Source organism: Bombina bombina, chromosome 1 (assembly GCF_027579735.1).
Source record: "Bombina bombina isolate aBomBom1 chromosome 1, aBomBom1.pri, whole genome shotgun sequence".
Lineage (NCBI taxonomy): Eukaryota > Metazoa > Chordata > Amphibia > Anura > Bombinatoridae > Bombina > Bombina bombina.
In genome coordinates this window covers 288,175,825-288,198,343 of record NC_069499.1, presented here as the reverse complement: position 1 = coordinate 288,198,343, position 22,519 = coordinate 288,175,825, and the positions used below count along the sequence as shown (strand labels likewise).

General features: G+C 37.8%; 1 protein-coding gene across 1 annotated transcript in view; it reads right to left on the bottom strand.

The window, feature by feature from the left end:
* Positions 1 to 22,519, bottom strand: part of ESYT3 (extended synaptotagmin 3) — a 205,204-nt gene that overhangs the window by 60,282 nt on the left and 122,403 nt on the right. The window contains exon 8 of the mRNA XM_053698028.1: positions 16,563 to 16,683. Coding sequence (XP_053554003.1) covers positions 16,563 to 16,683 — 121 coding nt within the window. The remainder of the gene's footprint in view (positions 1 to 16,562; positions 16,684 to 22,519) is intronic.

The window sequence follows — 22,519 nt, the reverse complement described above, 5'->3', positions numbered from 1 at the left end:
TGTTTTTTTTTAAATACTTAGCACCTATTACACTGGTTTTCAAACCTGTCCTGAGGCCTCCCCAACAGTCCAGGTATTCTGGATGACCTTGGATGAGAGCAGGATAATAACCATGTTTACTAATCAGCTGATTATTTCCCCTGTGCTCTAGTTCAGATATCCTCAAAATGTGGCCTGTTAGGGAGGCCTGAGGACAGGTTTGAAAACCAGTGACCTATTATGATAATAATAAGCAGTGTCATTATAACTCATTGTTCATTTGTTGTTGTTGTTTTTTTTTTTATAATGCCAAGGTTTCTCCCTACATACCCTGCAGCATGTGTAACTCAGAAGTGTCCGGGAAAACATGGTTGAGGTGGCAACCCTAAGCACTATAGCTGTTTTTCAGGAATGTTAAACATTTACAAGAGCACTAGATAGCAGCACCTTTTCCTGCTATCTAGTTGAACTTAAAAGTCATATCCACAGACCAATACTTCAACCAGAGCGCCCGGTGGGCTAGGACCGCAAAGCCAGAAGCCTTTGCATTTAGGCAAATAATTTGCATGTTCGCATCACAGATAAAAGAATTAGCAATTCTCAGAGATTTAATTCTGTCAGTGTTGCACCAGTAGGTACCCGCTCCGGCAACCGCGGCAGCTGCAGCCGCAGGTTAAAACAAAATCCCAACCATCGGCTCTCTGAATGAAGAACTATCCTCAAGAGGTATAGTAGTATGTTTAGCAAGTGTATAGTTAACACCATCCACCTTAGGAATGGAGCCCCACAAATCCAGTTGAGAGTCCGGGACCGGGAACAACTTTTTAAAAGTAGACGGGGGGGAAAAGGAAGAACTAATTCTTTCCCATTCGTTCTTAATAATGTTCGCCATCTTAACCGGCACAGGAAAAGTCAACTGAACTTTCCTGTCTTCGTAAAACTCTGTCTAACTTAGGTATCATAGGTTCTTAAGGCAGCGTGGCCTCTGGAACCGATGGTTCCTCCACAGCAGGAGGCTTAGACGCTAAGGACTCCGACCCAGAAAGTTCACCCTCTGAAGCTACAGAAGTTAACTCATCATCGGATAACTGGGACATAATAGCTAGATCTGATAAATATTTAAATGAATCCAGGTCAGGAGAGCTATGTTTAACCTTTCTCTTGCGTTTGTTAGAGCGAGGTAATGCACTGAGGGCCGCAGACACCGCGTTTGTAACTGCACGGCAAAGTCCGCAGGAAGAGGGCCCCCTCCGGATGGAGGTTTAGATGTGCTACGGGGAACTGCATGTGGAGTGAATAATGTAGCAAGGGTAGTAATCTCACAGGACGCCGAGTCCTGAGAGGTAGACGGTTCAGAGGGACTAAGAGCCTTAGCAGACTTGTCTCCCTTCTTAGACTTTATAACAGTGTTAAGGCATGTGGAACCTAATTGAGTGGGAAGAAAAACAAGGCATCCTCACAATATAAACAGGTATGATTTAGTACAGAAGGAGTACCTTCTAACATGTCAAAGTCCTCCATAGCTCAGGTTATACCCACAGAAGGACACAAATAAAAACATTTTTTATTATAAAACTGCACCTTTATACTCCCAATGGCTGGGGCACTCACCACCTCCTAGACCCAGACAGTTAACAGAGGAAACGCTCTCCTCAGGTTCAAGTCTAAGCCGGAATGGAGGAAATAAACATAGACCACACCCGGTCACATGGAGTGCAAGACAGTACTTCCCCTGTTATTACAAGTACAGCAAGAAATAGGAGCTGTGCAACACTTTCAAAAACAAAAGTGAAAATTAAAATTTGTTCCAGCCAAAAACACAGAGTCTATTGGCCCAGGAAAAAATAAAAATCACACAAAGCAGCATGTAAATAATTAATACACTGATTAATTAACCCCAACTGTTCAATAACCCCCCTTCAGAGGATATTAACCCTGGATCCTATCAAGTTATAAAGGAGCCACACTGTGACCCTGTTATAGCGTTTTATGTGTAAAATAGGATCCACAGCCTCTCAAGTGTGACAGTCTTATAACAGCGCTCCTGACATGGACTTGAGTGAAAGAAAACAGGCAGTTAAACTCGTCAACACTGATTGCTTAGGAGCTGTTAGCAGTAGTCTGGATGGTTTTGCAGAAAAACTTTCCCTGCATATACAGACTCTAACCTTCATCAAGTCTCACTGAGAGGTTGACATGACTACTTAAAACTCCAGTCCTATCTCGAAGGGCAGATACTCTTTTTCAGGACTCTCCAAATCTTCTGACACTACTCTGCCACCTCCTAACTTGACGAAAGGCAAAGAATGACTGGGGTAATGAGGAAGTGGGAGGGATATTTAAGACTTTGGCTGGGGTGTCTTTGCCTCCTCCTGGTGGCCAGGTGTTGTTTTTCCCAACAGTAAGGAATGAAGTCGTGGACTCTCCCTATCTTAGGAAGGAAATATTTTTGTGTCTAAACGAAAAAAATGATACCCAAAAATTTTCTTTTGTGATTCACAGATCATACAATTTTAAACAAAGCTTCTAATTCACTTATATTATCAAATTTTCTTCATTCTTATAGTATTGTTTGTTGAAGAGACACCTAGGTAGTTGTCTGGAGCTTTACATGGAAGGAAATAGTGCTGCCATCTAGTGCTCTTACAAATGGATAACATTCTTGCAAAATGTCTGCCATGTAGTTCTCCAGACTAGTGCACACTCCTGAACATATATCCCTGCTTTTCAACAAAAGATATCAAGAGAAACAAAGAAACTTTAATAACAGAAGTAAATTAGAAAGTTGTTCAAACTGCATATTCTTTCTTACTGATTTTTAAACCTGTCCTCAGACCTCCTTAACAGGCCAGATTTTGAGGATATCTGAACTGAAGCACAATGAAATAATCAGCTGATTAGTAAACATGGTTATTTTACCTTCTCTTATCCAAGGTAATCCTTAAAATCTGGCATGTTGGGGAGGCTTGAGGACAGGTTTGAAAACCAGTGCTCTATGTGAATCGTGGAAGAAAAAATTTGAGTTTCATGTGCCTTAGCCATAAATTTATATGCGGACCTTGAGGTTTCCAAAACATTGATCTGTGGCCCCCATGTGTAAGAAAGTTAACAATCACTGTTAAAATTATAAATTGTAATATAAAGATTAAAGGGATATGGTATTTAAAGATTCTGTTAAACATTTAAACATATTTGTTTGAAGTTTAGATATATCCGATTCATTCATCAACATAAATAATTCTTGGCCCCACCCTCTGTCTCGGTTTCATTAAAATTTCACTTTGTTTAGAGTAAACTTATTGTTTTCAACTGGAGAAGGGCGGAGCAGGGCTTGCAAAAGCATATTTGTGCTTGCTACATGTTACATTTTTCATAGTAAATCAATTATTTGTTTTGAAAATGAAACTTAGAATAATTAAATCTGCGCTTGCAAATTACTTAGGCCTAGATTTAGAGTTTGGCGGTAGCCGTCAAAACCAGCGTTAGAGGCTCCTAACGCTGGTTTTAGGCTACTGCCGGTATTTGGAGTCAGTCAGGAAAGGGTCTAACGCTCACTTTCCAGCCGTGACTTTTCCATACCGCAGATCCCCTTACGTCAATTGCGTATCCTATCTTTTCAATGGGATCTTTCTAACTCCGGTATTTAGAGTCGTGTCTGAAGTGAGCGTTAGAATTCTAACGACAAAACTCCAGCCGCAGAAAAAAGTCAGTAGTTAAGAGCTTTCCGGGCTAACGCCGGTTTATAAAGCTCTTAACTTCTGTGCTCTAAAGTACACTAACACCCATAAACTACCTATGTACCCCTAAACTGAGGTCCCCCCACATCGCCGCCACTCTATTAAATTTTTTTAACCCCTAATCTGCCGCCCGCCACCTACGTTATACTTATGTACCCCTAATCTGCTGCCCCTAACACCGCCGACCCCTATATTATATTTATTAACCCCTAATCTGCCCCCCACAACGTCGCCGCCAGCTACCTACACTTATTAACCCCTAATCTGCCGAGCGGACCACACCGCTACTATAATAAAATTATTAACCCCTAATCCGCCTCAATAACCCTATAATAAATAGTATTAACCCCTAATCTGCCCTCCCTAACATCGCCGACACCTAACTTCAAGTATTAACCCCTAATCTGCCGATCTGAGCTCACCGCTACTCTAATACATTTTTTAACCCCTAAAGCTAAGTCTAACCCTAACCCTAACACCCCCCTAAGTTAAATATAATTTAAATCTAACGAAATAAATTAACTCTTATTAAATAAATTATTCCTATTTAAATCTAAATACTTACCTGTAAAATAAACCCTAATATAGCTACAACAAATTATAATTATATTATAGCTATTTTAGGATGTATATTTATTTTACAGGTAACTTTGTATTTATTTTAACCAGGTACAATAGCTATTAAATAGTTAAGAACTATTTAATAGCTAAAATAGTTAAAATAATTACAAAATTACCTGTAAAATAAATCCTAACCTAAGTTACAATTAAACCTAACACTACACTATCAATAAATTAATTAAATAAACTACCTACAATTATCTACAATTAAACCTAACACTACACTAGCAATAAATAAATTAAATACAATTTCTACAAATAAATACAATTAAATAAACTAACTAAAGTACAAAAAATAAAAAAGAACTAAGTTACAAAAAATAAAAAAATATTTACAACCATTAGAAAAAAATTACAACAATTTTAAACTAATTACACCTACTCTAAGCCCCCTAATAAAATAACAAAGCCCCCCAAAATAAAAAAATGCCCTACCCTATTCAAAATAAAAAAATGCCCTACCCTATTCTAAATTACAAAAGTTCAAAGCATACAATACCCCCCCAACATTACAACCCACCACCCACATACCCCTAATCTAACCCAAACCACCCTTAAATAAACCTAACACTAAGCCCCTGAAGATCTTCCTACCTTGTCTTCACCTCGCCGGGTATCACACCGATCCGTCCTGGCTCCAAAATCTTCATCCAAGCCCAAGCGGGGGCTAGACATCCATCATCCGGCGGCTGAAGAGGTCCAGAAGAGGCTCCAAAGTCTTCATCCTATCCGGGAAGAAGAGGCGATCCGGACCGGCAACCATCTTGATCCAAGCGGCATCTTCTATCTTCATCCGATGAGGATCGGCTCCATCTTGAAGACCTCCACCGCAGACCCATCTTCTTCTTCCGACGACTTCCCGACGAATGACGGTTCCTTTAAGGGACGTCATCCAAGATGGCGTCCCTCGAATTCCGATTGGCTGATAGGATTCTATCAGCCAATCGGAATTAAGGTAGGAAAATTCTGATTGGCTGATGGAATCAGCCAATCAGAATCAAGTTCAATCCGATTGGCTGATTCAATCAGCCAATCAGATTGAGCTCGCATTCTATAATATAATTATAATTTATATTGTAGCTATATTAGGATTTATTTTACAGGTAAGTATTTAGCTTTAAATAGGAATAATTTATTTAATAAGAGTTAATTTATTTCGTTAGATTTAAATTATATTTAACTTAGGGGGGTGTTAGGGTTAGACTTAGCTTTAGGGGTTAATACATTTATTAGAATAGCGGTGATCTCCAGTCAGCAGATTAGGGGTTAATGTTTGAAGTTAGGTGTCGGCGATGTTAGGGAGGGCAGATTAGGGGTTAATACTATTTATTATAGGGTTATTGAGGCGGGAGTGAGGCGGATTAGGGGTTAATAACTTTATTATAATAGCGGTGCGGTCCGCTCGGCAGATTAGGGGTTAATAAGTGTAGGCAGGTGGAGGCGACGTTGTGGGGGGCAGATTAGGAGTTAATAAACATAATATATGGGGTCAGCGGTATTATGGGCAGCAGATTAGGGGTACATAGGGATAATGTAAGTAGCAGCGGTTTACGGAGCGGCAGATTAGGGGTTAATAATAATATGCAGGGGTCAGCGATAGCGGGGGCGGCAGATTAGGGGTTAATAAGTGTAAGGTTAGGGGTGTTTAGACTCGGGGTACATGTTAGAGTGTTAGGTGCAGACGTAGGAAGCGTTTCCCCATAGCAAACAATGGGGCTGCGTTAGGAGCTGAACGCGGCTTTTTTGCAGGGGTTAGGTTTTTTTTCCAGCTCAAACAGCCCCATTGTTTTCTATGGGGGAATCGTGCACGAGCACGTTTTTGAAGCTGGCCGCGTCCGTAAGCACCACTGGTATCGAGAGTTGAAGTTGCGTTAAATATGCTCTACGCTCCTTTTTTGGAGCCTAAAGCAGCCATTCTGTGAACTCTCAATACCAGAGGTATTTAAAAGGTGCGGCCAGAAAAAAGCACGCGTAGCTAACGCACCCCTTTGGCTGCAAAACTCTAAATCTAGGCGTTAGAGAACATAAGGAAATTTAGTGACATTATTTTGATGTCAAATGGAATGAAAGATTTTGAAGAATTCTTTTTGTAATACCATAAAACATTCTTAAAACATTTTGGAAGGAAAAATCAGTTATTAAAAATTTAGAATATTTACACTGATTTAAAAACAAAAACAAAAAAAAACCATATTGTTCCATGACTCCATCAGCTCCCACTTTGCAAAATAAAAAAAAGACAATTAAATGCTAAATGCATTTTATGCACTTCCTTGTAATTAGAGTTTGATAATTAAAATCAAATGTATTCCATTCAAGAAAAAAAAAACTTTAATAATATTTAAAGGGACAGTCTACACCGCATTAACAAGTACCTTATTGTGATTGTTGTACCTTTGGACACCCACACCATCCTGTGCCACTTCATACAGGGTAAAAGGAAAAAAGTATTTAAAAAAAATACTTTCTTAGTCCCTATGTATTCACGTTTGCCCTGCATGAAGTGGCACCAAATGGTGTGGGGTATACACAGTACAACAATTAGATTAAGGTGTGTGTTAATACCATGTAGACTGTCCCTTTAAACACAATCTTTTTTAAATGCCTATACAGAAAATGCGGTCTTCCTATGTTTTTTGTTTTTTTTAAGTTGGCTTAAAGAAAGTGGTTAATTTACACAGGTATACAAGGAAGTACAACTCAGTGATGTTGAATTTACTTCTATTATTAAATTTGCTTCCTTCTCTTGTTATCCTTTGCTGAAAGGTTTATCTAGGTAAGATCAGGATCAGTAAAGAATCTAGATTCTAGCTGCTGATTGGTGGCTGCATATACAAGTTGTATGCAAAAGTTTAGGCACCCCTGACAATTTCAATGATTTTCATTTATAAATAATTGGGTGTTTGGATCAGCAATTTCATTTTGATCTATCAAATAACTGAAGGACACAGTAATATTCCAGTAGTGAAATGAGGTTTATTGGATTAACAGAAAATGTGCAATATGCATCAAAACAAAATTAGACAGGTGCATAAATTTGGGCACCCCAACAGAAATATTGCATCAATATTTAGTAGAGCCTCCTTTAGCAGAAATAACAGGGACGCTTCCTATAGCCTGTAATGATTGTCTGGATTCTGGATGAAGGTATTTTGGACCATTCCTCCTTGCAAAACATCTCCAGTTCAGTTAGGTTTGATGGTTGCCGAGCATAGACAGCCCGCTTTAAATCGCCCCACAGATTTTCAATGATATTCAGGTCTGGGTACTGGTATGGCCATTCCAGAACATTGTACTTGTTCCTCATAAATGCCAGAGTAGATTTTGAGCAGTGTTTTGGGTCGTTGTTCTTGTTGAAATATCCAGCCCCGGTGTAACTTCAACTTTGTGACTGATTCCTCAACATTATTCTCAAGTATCTGCTGATATTGAGTGGAATCCATGCGACCCTCAACTTTAACAAGAATCCCAGTACCGGCACTGGCCACACAGCCCCACAGCGTGATGGAACATCCACCAAATTTTACTGTGGGTAGAAAGTGTTTGTCTTGGTCTTTGGGCTGTTTTTGAGCGTTCTCACCATCCTTTGCCTTTGCCTCTCCTATATTTTACTTGGCCTGCCACCTCTGGCCTTAACAAGAACTGTGCCTGTGGTCTTCCATTTCCTCACTATGTTCCTCACAGTGGACACTTAAATCTCTGCAATACCTTTTTGTAGCCTTCCCCTAAACCATAATGTTGAACAATCTTTGTTTTCAGGTCATTTGAGAGTTGTTTTGAGGCCCCCATGTTGCCACTCTTCAGAGGAGAGACAAAGAGAACAACAACTTGCAATTGGCCACCTTAAATACCTTTTCTCATGATTGGATGCACCTGTCTATGAAGTTCAAGGCTTAATGGGCTCACCAAACCAATTGTGTGTTCCAATTAATCAGTGCTAGGTAGTTACAGGTATTCAAATTAACAAAATGACAAAGGTGCCCAAATTTATGCACCTGTCTAACACCTAGATTACGAGTTGTGCGTTTGTGTTTTAACGCTGAAAAAATGGCAATTTCAGCTTTAAAACAGCACCGCAGCCATTACAAGTCTTGTCGGTATAGCTGTACCGCAAGCTTTTTAGCCTGTAACGCAACGTCAGTCCCAGACACGTAAAAATTAAGTTTTTTTCATGGGACTTCCATAGCGCTGCCATTACAAGTTTTGCGTTCTGGCTAAAAAGCTTTTGTTACACCCTAAAACGACAAGATCCGTAACGCCATCTTAAAGCAGTAGTTATGAGTTTTACGCAACAAAACTGTTACATAAAACTCATAACTTAAGTGTTACAAAGTACACTAACACCCATAAACTACATATTAAACCCTAAACCGAGGCCCTCCCGCATCACAAACACTATATTAAACCTATTTACCTCTAATCTACCGTTCCCGACATCGCCGCCACTAATAAAATGTATTAACCCCTATTCCCTAGGACACAGTAATATTTTAGTAGTTAAATGAGGTTTATTGGATTAACAGAAAATGTGTAATATGAATAAAAAAAAAATACAGCTAGATTACAAGTTATGCGCGCTATAGGGAAATTAACGTTATATGCGTTATTTAACCCCCTATAGCGCAGCCATTACAAGTTTTCAAACAGCCAGCTTATTATTTATAAAATATTTTACCAGGAAGGATACATTGAGATTTCTCTCGTTTTCAAGTATGTCCTGGGTTCACAAAACATTGCATTGATACAATAGAGTACAATAAAATACAAAAACAATATTAATACATAATATATGCAAAATTTAACATAGATCTGGTGCGATATGGTGCTTTTAAGCTCTATACCGCACAAAATACAAGTGCTGTTTTGATGTGCTCGTGCACGCTTTCCCCATAGACATCAATGGGGATAGCGGGTTAGAAAAAAACCTAACACGTGTCATCGCGGAATAAAAACCTCCGTAACGCAGCCCCATTGATGTCTATGGGGAAAATAAAAATTACTTTAAACCTAACACCCTAACATAAACCTCATGTCTAAACACCCCTAATCTGCTGCTACCGATATCTCTGCCACCTAAATAAAACTATTAACCCCTAATTTGCTGCTCCCGATGCCGCCGCCGCCGCCACTATACTAAAATTAACCCCTATTCCCCTGCACCCCAACATCACCCACACTATAATAAATCTATTAACCGCTATTCCGCCACTCCCCGACATTGCCACAACTAAATAAAGTTATTAACCCCTAAACCTCTGGCCTCCCATTTCACTACCACTAAAATCTATTAACCCCAAAACCGCCAGCCCCCCACATCGCAACAACCTAAATTAAACTATATTAACCCCTAAACCTAACCCTAACACCCCCTAACTTTAACACAATTAAAATAGAGCTAAATTAAAGTTACAATTATTAACTAAATAATTCCTATTTAAAACTAAATACCTGTGAAATAAAACCTAAGCTAGCTACAATATAACTTATATTGTAGCTAGCTTAGGTTTTATTTTTATTTCACAGGTTTATTTTAATTATATAGACTAGTTAGTAAATAGTTATTAACTATTTACTAACTACCTACTTAAAATAAATACAAACTTACCTGTGAAATAAAACCTAAGCTGCCTTACACTAAAATCTACCATTACAAAAAATAAAAAACACTAAAATTACAAACAAGAAAAAACCTACCATTACAAAAAATAACAAACGAAATTATACAAAATAATAAAAATTATTCCTATTCTAATATCCTTTAAAAAAAAAAAAAACACCCCAAAATAAAAAAGCCTAATCTAGAATAAACTACCAAGGGCCCTTCAAAGGGCCTTTTGTGGGCCCTTAAAAGGGCCTTTTGTAGGGCATTGTCTTAAAGTTAACAGCTCTTTTGCTTCAAAACAAAACAAACACCCCCCCAACAGTATATAAACCCCCACCCCCCAAACCCACAAAATAAAAAGAAAGTAAAACCTAATCTACCCACTGCCCTGAAAAGGGCATTTGTATGGGCATTTAGCTCTTTTTCCTGCCCTTAAAAAGGGCATTCAGATCATTTGTGAAATGCCCAAGCCCTAATCTAAAAATAAAACCCACCCCAAAATGAAAAAAATACATTACACAAAATAACAAACAAATTATAAAAAAAAAATAAAAAATATTCCTATTCTAATACCCATTTAAAAAAAAAAAAAAAACACCCCAAAATAAAAAACTAATCTAGAATAAACTACCAATAGCCCTTAAAAGGGCCTTTTGTAGGGCATTTAGCTCTTTTGCTTTGCCCAGCTCATCCAGGCGACGAGAAGTCTTCATCCCGGCGGCCTCTTCTATCTTCATCCCGGCAGTGTGGAGTGGGTTCATCCTGAAGACATCCAACGTGGAGCATCCTCTTCATATAGTCGCCACCGTATACTGAATCTTCAATGCAAGGTACGCAATTCAAGATGGTGTCCCTTGCATTCCTATTAGCGGATTTGATTTTTGGAAATTCAAATCAGCCAATAGGATGAGAGCTACTGAAATCCTATTGGCTGTTCAAAATAGCCAATAGTATGAGAGCTACTGAAATTCTATTGGCTGTTCAAATTAGCCTGGATGAAGATCGTTCAAGAAGGACTTCAAAATCTGTAAGTGGCTCTTTGGGGGTTAGTGTTAGGTTTTTTTTAAGTTTTTTTGTTTTAGTTTAGGGTTTGGGCTTTCGTAAAAACGCTAAATGCCCTTTTAAGGGCAAAGCAAAAGAGCTAAATGCCCTTTAAAGGGCAATGCCCATACAAATGACCTTTTCAGGGCAATGGGTACCTTAGGTTTTTGTTAGAGTTAGGTTTTTTATTTTGGGGGGTTGGTTGGGTGGTGGGTTTTACTGTTGGGGGGGTCTTTGCCCTAGGTTAAACAGCTCTATTACCTGTAAAAAAAAAATATACAAAAGGCCCTTTCAGGGGCTATTGGTAGTTTATTGTAGGCTAGGGTTCTTTTTTATTTTGGGTGGGCTTTTTTATTTTGATAGGGCTATTAGATTATGTGTGATTCTTTTTTATTTTTGATCATTTTGTTTGTTATTTTTTCTAATTCAGTCTTTTTTATTTTTTGTAATTAGATAGTTTGTAATTGTTATAGTAGTGTTAGGATTTTTTAATGTGTATTTTAGTTTAATTTAATTCATAGTTAGTTTACTAGTTATATTAGTTTAATTGTTAGTTTAAACCTAGATTTTTAATTCGACAGGTAAGTTTTAATTTAATTTAAGATAGGGAAATTGTAATTTTAATATAAATTTAGGGAGGCGTTAGGTTTAGGGGTTAATAGTTTAATTTAGTATATTTCGTTGTGGGGGGCTTGCGGTTTAGGGGTTAATAGGTTTATTATAGTGGCGGCAGTGTAGGGCTTAATAACTTTAGTATAGTGGGGCGATGTTGGCGGACGGCAGATTAGGGATTAATAATATTTAAATAGTGTTTGCGATGCGGGAAGGCGGCGGTTTAGGGGTTAATAACTTTAGTATAGTGGTGAGCGGCGGAATAGGGGTTAATACATTTTATTAGTGGCGGCGATGTCGGGAACGGTAGATTAGAGGTAAATAGGTTTAATATAGTGTTTGTGATGCGGGAGGGCCTCGGTTTAGGGGTTAATATGTAGTTTATGGGTATTAGTCTACTTTGTAACACTTAAGTTATGAGTTTTATGTAACAGTTTTGTTGCGTAAAACTCAAAACTACTGCTTTAAGATGGCGTTACGGATCTTGTCGTTTTAGGGTGTAACACAAGCTTTTTAGCCAGAACGCAAAACTTGTAATGGCAGCGCTATGGAAGTCCCATGAAAAAAACTTAATTTTTACGTGTCTGGGACTGACGTTGCGTTACAGACTAAAAAGCTTGCGGTACAGCTATACCGACAAGACTTGTAATGGCTGCGGTGCTGTTTTAAAGCTGAAATGGCCATTTTTTCAGCGTTAAAACACAAACGCACAACTCGTAATCTAGGTGTTAGACAGGTGCATAAATTTGGGCACCTTTGTCATTTTGTTAATTTGAATACCTGTAACTACCTAGCACTGATTAATTGGAACACACAATTGGTTTGGTGAGCCCATTAAGCCTTGAACTTCATAGACAGGTGCATCCAATCATGAGAAAAGGTATTTAAGGTGGCCAATTGCAAGTTGTTGTTCTCTTTGTCTCTCCTCTGAAGAGTGGCAACATGGGGGCCTCAAAACAACTCTCAAATGACCTGAAAACAAAGATTGTTCAACATTATGGTTTAGGGGAAGGCTACAAAAAGCTATTGCAGAGATTTAAGTGTCCACTGTGAGGAACATAGTGAGGAAATGGAAGACCACAGGCACAGTTCTTGTTAAGGCCAGAAGTGGCAGGCCAAGTAAAATATAGGAGAGGCAAAGGCAAAGGATGGTGAGAACGCTCAAAAACAGCCCAAAGACCAAGACAAACACTTTCTACCCACAGTAAAATTTGGTGGATGTTCCATCACGCTGTGGGGCTGTGTGGCCAGTGCCGGTACTGGGATTCTTGTTAAAGTTGAGGGTGGCATGGATTCCACTCAATATCAGCAGATACTTGAGAATAATGTTGAGGAATCAGTCACAAAGTTGAAGTTACACCGGGGCTGGATATTTCAACAAGACAACGACCCAAAACACTGCTCAAAATCTACTCTGGCATTTATGCAGAGGAACAAGTACAATGTTCTGGAATGGCCATACCAGTACCCAGACCTGAATATCATTGAAAATCTGTGGGGCGATTTAAAGCGGGCTGTCTATGCTCGGCAACCATCAAACCTAACTGAACTGGAGATGTTTTGCAAGGAGGAATGGTCCAAAATACCTTCATCCTGAATCCAGACAATCATTACAGGCTATAGGAAGCGTCCCTGTTATTTCTGCTAAAGGAGGCTCTACTAAATATTGATGCAATATTTCTGTTGGGGTGCCCAAATTTATGCACCTGTCTAATTTTGTTTTGATGCATATTGCACATTTTCTGTTAATCCAATAAACCTCATTTCACTACTGAAATATTACTGTGTCCTTCAGTTATTTGATAGATCAAAATGAAATTGCTGATCCAAACACCCAATTATTTATAAATGAAAATCATGGAAATTGTCAGGAGTGCCTAAACTTTTGCATACAATTGTATATACACACCAGTTTTCATTGGCTCACCCATATGTTGAGTTAGAAACCAGTAGTGCATTGCTCCTCCTTCAACAAATGATACAAAGAGAATAAAACAAAATTGATAATAGGAGTAAATGAAAAAGATGCTTAAAATTGTATCTTCTACCTAAATCATGAAATAAATGATTTGGGTTTCATGTCCCTTTAATATATCTGAGAAGGAAACACTTATGTTTTCTGCAGTGTTCTAAAGTCATTTCTGAGTCTCCCTTTTCAATTTAAAACAAAACTTTGCATGAATTTTACATGTGCTAAAAATACCTAACATTTTGTGCAGTTTCTCTTCCCAGATTACCCGTTTACACGGCAAAGATGACATAGGGTTAAAATCAACCTGCAAATCCCCATATGTAACTCTCTCATGAAGTTTCTTAAAAACTTAAAAAGAGATAATAAAGTCCAAAGTTGAAGGATTGTGATGGACCACTGTTTGTTTAAGTCTTTTGCAGGGGTTTAATACAGTTATATGCAGGCAGCAGTGCAATAATAAACTAACACATAAGAAAATGTATGTCTCGTTAAAGGGACATGGAACCCAAAAATTGTCTTATGTGATTCAGATCATGCAACTGCAAAACATACAACTTTGCTCTATTGTCAAATCTACTTTGTTTTCTTGGTATCCTTTGATGAAGGTGCAGCAATGCACTCATGATAGCTAGCTGAACACGTGAGGTGAGCCAATGACTATTTACACATGAGGTGTATATCTGCTACCACCAATCAGCAGCTAACTCACAGTAGTGCATTGCTGCACCTGAGCCTACCTGGGTATGCTTTTCAACAAAGAAGAGAAGGGTACAAAGCAAATCGGATAATATAATTAAATTGGAAAGATTCTTAGTCATGGAAATTTAATTTCGAGTTTACGGCCTCTTTTAAGGAACACTAAACCCAATTTTTTTCATTAATAATTCAGATAGAGCAGGCAATTTTAAGTAACGTTCTAGTTTACTCCTATTATCAATTTTTCTGTGTTCTCTTTATTTGAAAAAGCAATAATGAAAGCTTAGAATTTTTTAGTTGAGCACCCTGGATAGCGCTTGCTGATTGGTGGTTACATCAGCAAGCTCTACCCAGGTTCTAAACCTAAATTAGGCTGGCTCCTTAGCTTTCATTTTCTGCTTTTCAAATAAAGATGCCAAGAGAACGAAGAAAATGTTGATAATAGGAGTAAATTAGAAAAGTTCCTAAAATTGCATTGTCTATACGAATCATAAAAGAAAAAAATGGATTTAGTATCCCTTTAAGTACTTTGAGATTTATAATGCTAAAATGATAACACACTTAAAGGGACAGTAAACACTGAGTTTTTATGTAAAATGTAGTAATACAATTTTGCAATATAACAGTTTTCCCAATTCTGACAACTGTGTATACATGACAAGTTCACAAACCTAACCCTGCCACACATCAATTCCTAATTGGCTCCTGCAGGGTTGATCTGAAAATGAACATAATGACTGTGGCTAGACTTGTCTAATACAGTTTATATCCTGCTTGGCTCTGGCAGATAGGTCAAGTGGTAGGAGGAGTTTGCCTATTGAAAAACAATTGTAGCAAACAAGATGTTAATGCAATGAAACTATTTTAAATCTTAGCGCTATGTTCACTTATTGCAAGACTGCAGAAAAAAATTCAGGGCAGTGGGCACATTTGAGGCTAGGGACATAAAACACCCCTAAAACTACCACTATCTGCAACATTCATGCAATGGATCCTTATAAACATTACAGCACAGACTATAAGCACATATTAGTCAGTATTGCCTCGAAGGGCTGCTACGTTCCTTTTCCAATAAAATAGTACATTCTCGCAAAACAGAATTAAAAATAGGGGTTTGCATTATTAGAGTAACAGCTGTGTTTAGGGCGCCTATTTCAAGATTATATTCCAGTAATTAAATGTAACTGTCCCTTTAACTCATCTGAATAATTTATCTGTGACATTATAAAAAAAGCCTTCCTTATGTGACCATCTGATTGTGAGCTCTTTATTACAAAGGAGATAAGGAATTTAAATAGGGAAAACATGTTATGGTATGACTGCATATATGTAGAGAATATTAAAGGGGCATACTTCAAAAGGAAAATGCTGCACTATTGCTTGCATAAGACTAAGTTTACCACCTACAAATAGAGTCAAACACAGTTAAAGTTAGCGCCAGGGCAGAAATGCACTATTGGTACCTAACGGAAAACATCTGCTGAGCCATGAAAATTGTATTTTGATTTTCATGTCCCTTTAAAGTTTATTTATAAAATGCCACATACCACACTCATGGGGATGCCCAGGACTTGGTTTCTGAAGCATTTAAAATGTTTTGGTGAATTAAATATTTAGTACAATCGTGACTGTTCTAGTACTATGTTACTGTTCTACAGGGATTAACCATATGACTAATATATCTAACAATTATAAAGGAAAGAAGTGTGATGGGTTAAACAGTAGACACAATAATTCATGATCTGAGATAGAACAAGCAGGTGAATGAATTATTGAAAAAGATAAAGGAAGATTAAATATTTGTTAGAATAACTTCTGATGTAAGGCAGAAAACCAGGATCATGTTAAGGGATATGTTCTCACTGCACATTAAAGCCAGGGAGAAACAATTCACATCATATTTATTTTTTGGCATTGGAATAAAAAAAGTGCGTTTTCAGCATATTTAATATAACCAAGTATTTTGTTTCAGTATAGAATAAGCTTTATATGGTGCTGAAAGTGATATTAGAAGTTGTTTTACAAATATGTTTTTAAAGGTACAAGCGCCAGAGGAATTCGGTGCTCTTACAGTAAATAATGACTGCATGATTGTGCTTAGAGGCACATTTTAATATGCCCTGCAGAAATCTTATATTGGGGCATAAAAATAAAGCTGAAGAAATTGATTTTTCCACTCAGTGCAAGTGATGCTGGCTCTGCAAGAGAACAATTAGTGCTTTATAGATTTAAATACCACTACTGTGACAAAACATCTCATTATTCCTGTAAGTTCCCCCCAATAAAAGCAGTTAACACTCACATGCGGAACAGGAAATCTTAGCTGGGCCGCATTCACGTTGCCCACCAGAGGGAAGGTCAATCTGTTGGGTAGTACCAGGTGTGATGCGATCATTTCAATGATCATAGTGTCCGACATGTCACTGTCAAAGAGGCAAATGACTAGGTTACAAACAAGACAGCAAACAGTATTAGAGTATGTAATATAGAGTATTACTGATCAAAGAACATGTCCTGATTAAGTTAAGATTCTTAAAGGGACATAAAACTGCAAACAGAAAATAATCTAAAGAATTGCACTGTCACTATGTATTGTGATACATTGCAGCAATAAACTGCTGGGAGTTATATGAACACATCTGGTGAGCCAATGACAAGAGACATATGTGTGTAGCCACTAACCATCGTCTAGCTTCCAGATCCTTAGTCTACCTAGGTATGCTTTCCAACAAAGGTTATCAAAAGAACAAAGGCAATTGAAAAGTCTTTTAAAATTACATTCTCTATCTAAACCATACAGTTTAATTTTGACTTTAATGTTCATTTAATTTAATTTTACAAGCACAGGAGACAGAAATCTGTTTAAAAGATAATGTGTTAATCTGAGACATTTACACTGTCCTATGTAAGTAATGTTTTCTAATGAATAAATCCATTAAAGGGACACTGAACCCAATTTTTTTCTTTTGTGATTCAGATAGAGCATGCAATTTTAAGTAACTTTCTAATTTACTCCTATTATCAATTTTTCTTCGTTCTCTTGCTATCTTTATTTGTAAAAGAAGGCATCTAGGGGTCGATCCGATATAAATCGTCGCCCGCAAAAGCCGGCGACGCCAATATTTACGCTGATTTGGTATCCTATATACGGCGTAACCTAGAAGTTACGCGCGTATATTTCTGCCGTCGCCCGTAGTTTTTTGGGCCATAGGCAGGTATACCAAACCAGCGCAGTTTGGTATCCAATATGCAGCGTAAGGACTTACGTGGCGAAAATGGAGAAAACTTACTCCATTTTCACCTCGCCACAAAAAGCAGCCGTAAGAAGCCTTACGCTGACTATTGGAGCCCCGTAACTCCCTAAATACAGATAGCTACAATATAATTAATAATTACATTGTAGCTATGTTAGGGTTAATATTTATTTTACAGGTAAATTGTTAATTATTTTAACTAGGTATAATAGATATTAAATAGTTATTAACTATTTAATATCTACCTAGTTAAAATAATCGGAACAGCCAATAGAATGCGAGCTCAATCTGATTGGCTGATTGGATCAGCCAATCGGATTGAACTTGAATCTGATTGGCTGATTCAATCAGCCAATCAGACTTTTCTAACTTAATTCCGATTGGCTGATAGAATCCTATCAGCCAATCGGAATTCGGCGGACGCCATCTTGGATGACGTCATTTAAAGGTACCTCATTCGTAGTACAGCAGTCGGCCGGGATGGATGCTCCGCGGCGGCGGAGCGAAGAAAGAAGATTGAAGATGCCGCCGGAAGAATGAAGACTTTGCTGCCGCTTGGAGGAAGACATCGCCCGGATCGGATCAGGAGTTCGGCCCGGTGTGGTGAAGACAAGGTAGGGAGATCTTCAGGGGGGTAGTGTTAGGCTTTTTTAAGGGGGGTTTGGGTGGTTTTAGAATAGGGGTATGTGGGTGGTGGGTTGTAATGGGGGGGGGGGGGATTGTATTTGTTGTATGCAAAAGAGCTGAATTCTTTGGGGCATGCCCCACAAAAGGCCCTTTTAAGGTAAAGAGCTTTGAAATTTGTTTAATTTAGAATAGGGCAGGGAATTTTTTTTATTTTGGGGGTTTATTATTTTATTAGGAGGCTTAGAATAGGTGTAATTAGCTTAAAAATCTTGTAATCTTTTTTTTATTTTTTGTAATTTAGTGTTTTTTTTTTTTTTGTAATTTAGTTTAGTTAATTTAATTGTATTTTTAGATAGATGTTTGTAGTTTATTAAATTTATTGATAGTGTAGGTGTATTTATAACTTAGGTTAGGATTTATTTTACAGGTAATTGGGTAATTATTTTAACTAGGTAGATATTAAATAGTTAATAACTATTTAATATCTATTATACCTAGTTAAAATAATTAACAATTTACCTGTAAAATAAATATTAACCCTAACATAGCTACAATGTAATTATTAATTATATTGTAGCTATCTTAGGGTTTATTTTATAGGTAAGTATTTAGATTTAAATAGGAATATTTTAGTTTATAATATGAATTAGATTAATTTAATATAAATTTAGTTAGGGGTGTTAGGGTTAGATAGAGTTAATATAGTTAATATAAATACTATAGTAACTATATTAACCCTAATATAATTAGGGTTAATATAGTTAATATATATAATGTAATAACTATATTAACTATAATATACTTAGGGTTAATATAGATAATATAGCTGGCGGCGGGGTAGGTAGATTAAATTAGGGGTTAATCATTTTAATAGAGATGGCGGCGGTGTAAGGGGCTTACATTAGGGGTTAATAATTTTAATATAGATGGCGGCGGTGTTAGGGGCTCACTTTAGGGGGTTATAGATATAATATAGCTGGCGGCGGGGTACGGGAGCGGCGGTTTAGGGGTTAATAACTTTATTAGGTTGCGGCGGGGTACGGTAGCGGCGGTTTAGGGGTTAATAGCTTTTTTATTGTTAGGCTAGTGAGGGGGGATAGCGGATAGAGGGTTAGACAGTGCGGGCTATGTTAGGGAGGCGTGTTAGACAGTGCGGGCTATGTTAGGGAGGCGTGTTAGACAGTGCGGGTGTTTTAGACTTTAGTCAGGTTTTATAGGCGCCGGCAGTTTCTAACGTGCCGCAAGTCACTGGCGACGCCAGAAATTTGTACTTGCGCAGATTTCTGGACATCGCTGGTTTGTCAGACTTACGGCACGTTAGCATCTGACGGCGCCATATATGGGATAGCTCGAGTTGCGAGCTGAAACTGCGGGCGACGCCGGTTCCCTCGCTTGCGCCGCAAACTGCGATCTATATCGGATCGCGCCCCTAAGCTTTTTTTTTTTGGTTCAGTACTCTGGACAGCACTTTTTTATTGGTGGATGAATTTATCCACCAATCAGCAAGAACAACCCAGGTTGTTCACAAAGAATGGGCCGGCCTCTAAACTTACATTCTTGCATTTTAAATAAAGATACCAAGAGAATGAAGAAAATTTGATAATAGGAGTAAATTAGAAAGTTGCTTAAAATGTCATGCTCTATCAGACTCACAAAAGAAAAAATTTGGGTACAGTGTCCCTTTAATCTTACTAATTAGCTGTGTAACACACTGGAAATACACATGTTCTTTGTGTCATGTATAGCTCTGTCCAAGTACAAACCAACAGTGCTCTTTACACGGACAGTCTTGTGAAAGAAAAATGCATATATAGTTATATTCTTTCTGAAACTGTGCTGGGTATTGTGATCAATAACATTTGTATTTAAATGATGAAATTTATACAAAGTAACCAACCCAGCAGTATAGAATAGCTTTCAAATCAACATTTGTATACTCTTATTGCTGATAAAAAGGAATTAGATCAGATTTAACAACAGTAAATGTCTGCACTAGTAAATAACCATTGATTCAGCTGTGCAAGAATTACACAATTAGCGAAACTAAATTGGAAGTTTAATTCGCGATTTTGTACGCAGTATGACAATAAACCAATCCCAAGAATACCTTGTTTGTAAACAACGTTCACTTGACCAGAAATGAAAAACTCGCTGCCTGTGTTTGGAAGCTAATCAAATCGCACGATCATAAACCCGGCGCAGCGGACAAGTTACACGCATAGATTTTTCACAGCGTACATATTTTTTTACTCCCATAGACTAACTTAAAAATGGCATCGGCAGTCGGTATCACAAAGGCAGCGCATGGACTTACGTGTGCAGAATGGATATAATTTACTAAATTTTCAGCTCACCACACATAGGCAGACGCAGCAACCCTAGCGTACAGTAAAAAAGCAGCAGAAGTCGCTGGAAGGCTTAACAAACATCTAACCCATGCACACTCACATTTGAGCTGCACATATTAAACAGTTAAACCTTTCCTGGACACTTATTTAATCAAACCAGTATCCGCTATCTGCAAGTGTGTCAAACTGCTCACAAACCGCACAACCTCTTACCTGAGGCCTTAAAACACTGACACCAGAAATGTGTAGTTGCGCATATTTCTGAACCTCGCCAGTTTGGCCTACTTACACCAATATATCATATGGCGGCATGTGTTATGTGATTAACCCAATGTGTAAGGTGGACTTACGGCGACGTGGGCTTCAGCAGTTGCGCTGAAAATTACGCAACATATGTGATCGCACCATATGTGTGTGTGTGTGTGTGTGTGTGTGTGTGTGTATATATATATATATATATATATATATATATACACACACACACACACACAGCATGTGTAATGCTTTTTTTTGCTTTGTAGTGGTATACAGTATAGAGTAATATTATGATCCTGCACAGTATAACATATTTGTAGTGTTGCTAAAGAGAAATAATGAAAACAGAAATAATGGTATTTATAAGAATGTGTGTGTGTTTTAAACAGTAAAAGGGTAATACAGTATTTGGCTTTAAGTATGAGCCAGATCATTTGGGCATAATAGTTTATACCTCCTACACACTATCTTCTTTATTAGGAGTATTGCTCCCTATACATTCATTCACTGTCCTCTTTCAGGGCAGAAACTGTAAGTTCCTTTCCGCACTGTCAAGCTCAAAAAAATATGCCAAGTTCCACCCATCAAACTAGTGCCAAGAGAGGTGGGGTTTCCTTGTTTGTACCAAGTAGTAACACAACCTGCTGGTTCTGTTCTCTGGACACATAAACCGACACACCTCAAATCCTACTTAATCCTTCCCCTCACCGCAGCTGCTATTTAAAGGGACATTATATAAAATGTTTCATTATGTTTTGCAATATACTTTTTTTGTACAAAGCTATCACACACAACATATCCAAAGGGCATATAAACAGGTACAAAAGTAGACAAGAAAAAAGTTTAAACCTCCATTTTAGATAAATAAAAGGTGGGTAAAAGGAGGTAAATAGATAACATAAGCCATTTTAGGCAACAGAAAAAATAAAGAAATAGAAACCTCCAGTTGGTCATTTTCCCCTACAAGAGGCCACTCTTGGACCTCCCTAAATGTAGTAAACAATGGGAAGGGTTACATAGCTTACTAAAGTAAAATCTGCAGTTCAAGAGGTATTGCACAAATGAACAGGTTCAAATGATTCAAGTGGAGCTACTTCTCTTAATAGGCTGTTCCTCCTGCAGATGTCTAAAGGCCACTCAGGGCCTCTTATTGCAGACTGATTGAAAACAGAGGAGGAGATACAGTAGAATTAATACATTGGTCTATCTATCTTATACCATGTTTTAACACTTTCAGACATATGGAGGATCATGATATCCTCATAAGATTTATAATCTACTTGTACAGCTGTTGTAACTAGTTTAATATGACTCCCAACTAAAAGCCATACAACCCATCCTAGGGGAAGCTATCAAATCTTTTTATTTGCTGATCTTCCTATAGAGCCTAGCAGAAAAGCTACAGTGTCAGTAGGCCCTTGCAAAGATACGCAATGAAACATATATAACCTTGCCAGCTTAGCTGAAACATAGGCATATGCCAAAATACCACATACATAGTATACTGTGGATTAAAATAATATTGGCAGACATCTGTGTGGGTGAAATCTGGCTATTGAAAAATAATTTCAACAAACAAGGTGTTAATGCATTAAAATATTTAAATCAACTTGTATGTTAATGTATTGCACAACTGCAAAAATCTTGTCATTACAATGTGTTCCCTTTATAAGTACAAAAAACTCAGCTTGTCCTCTTATTGGAAAGCCCACTGGGAACAGGGAGGAGTTTAATTCATATCATATACAATTCAGGCTCTGTGTGTTGTAAAACTT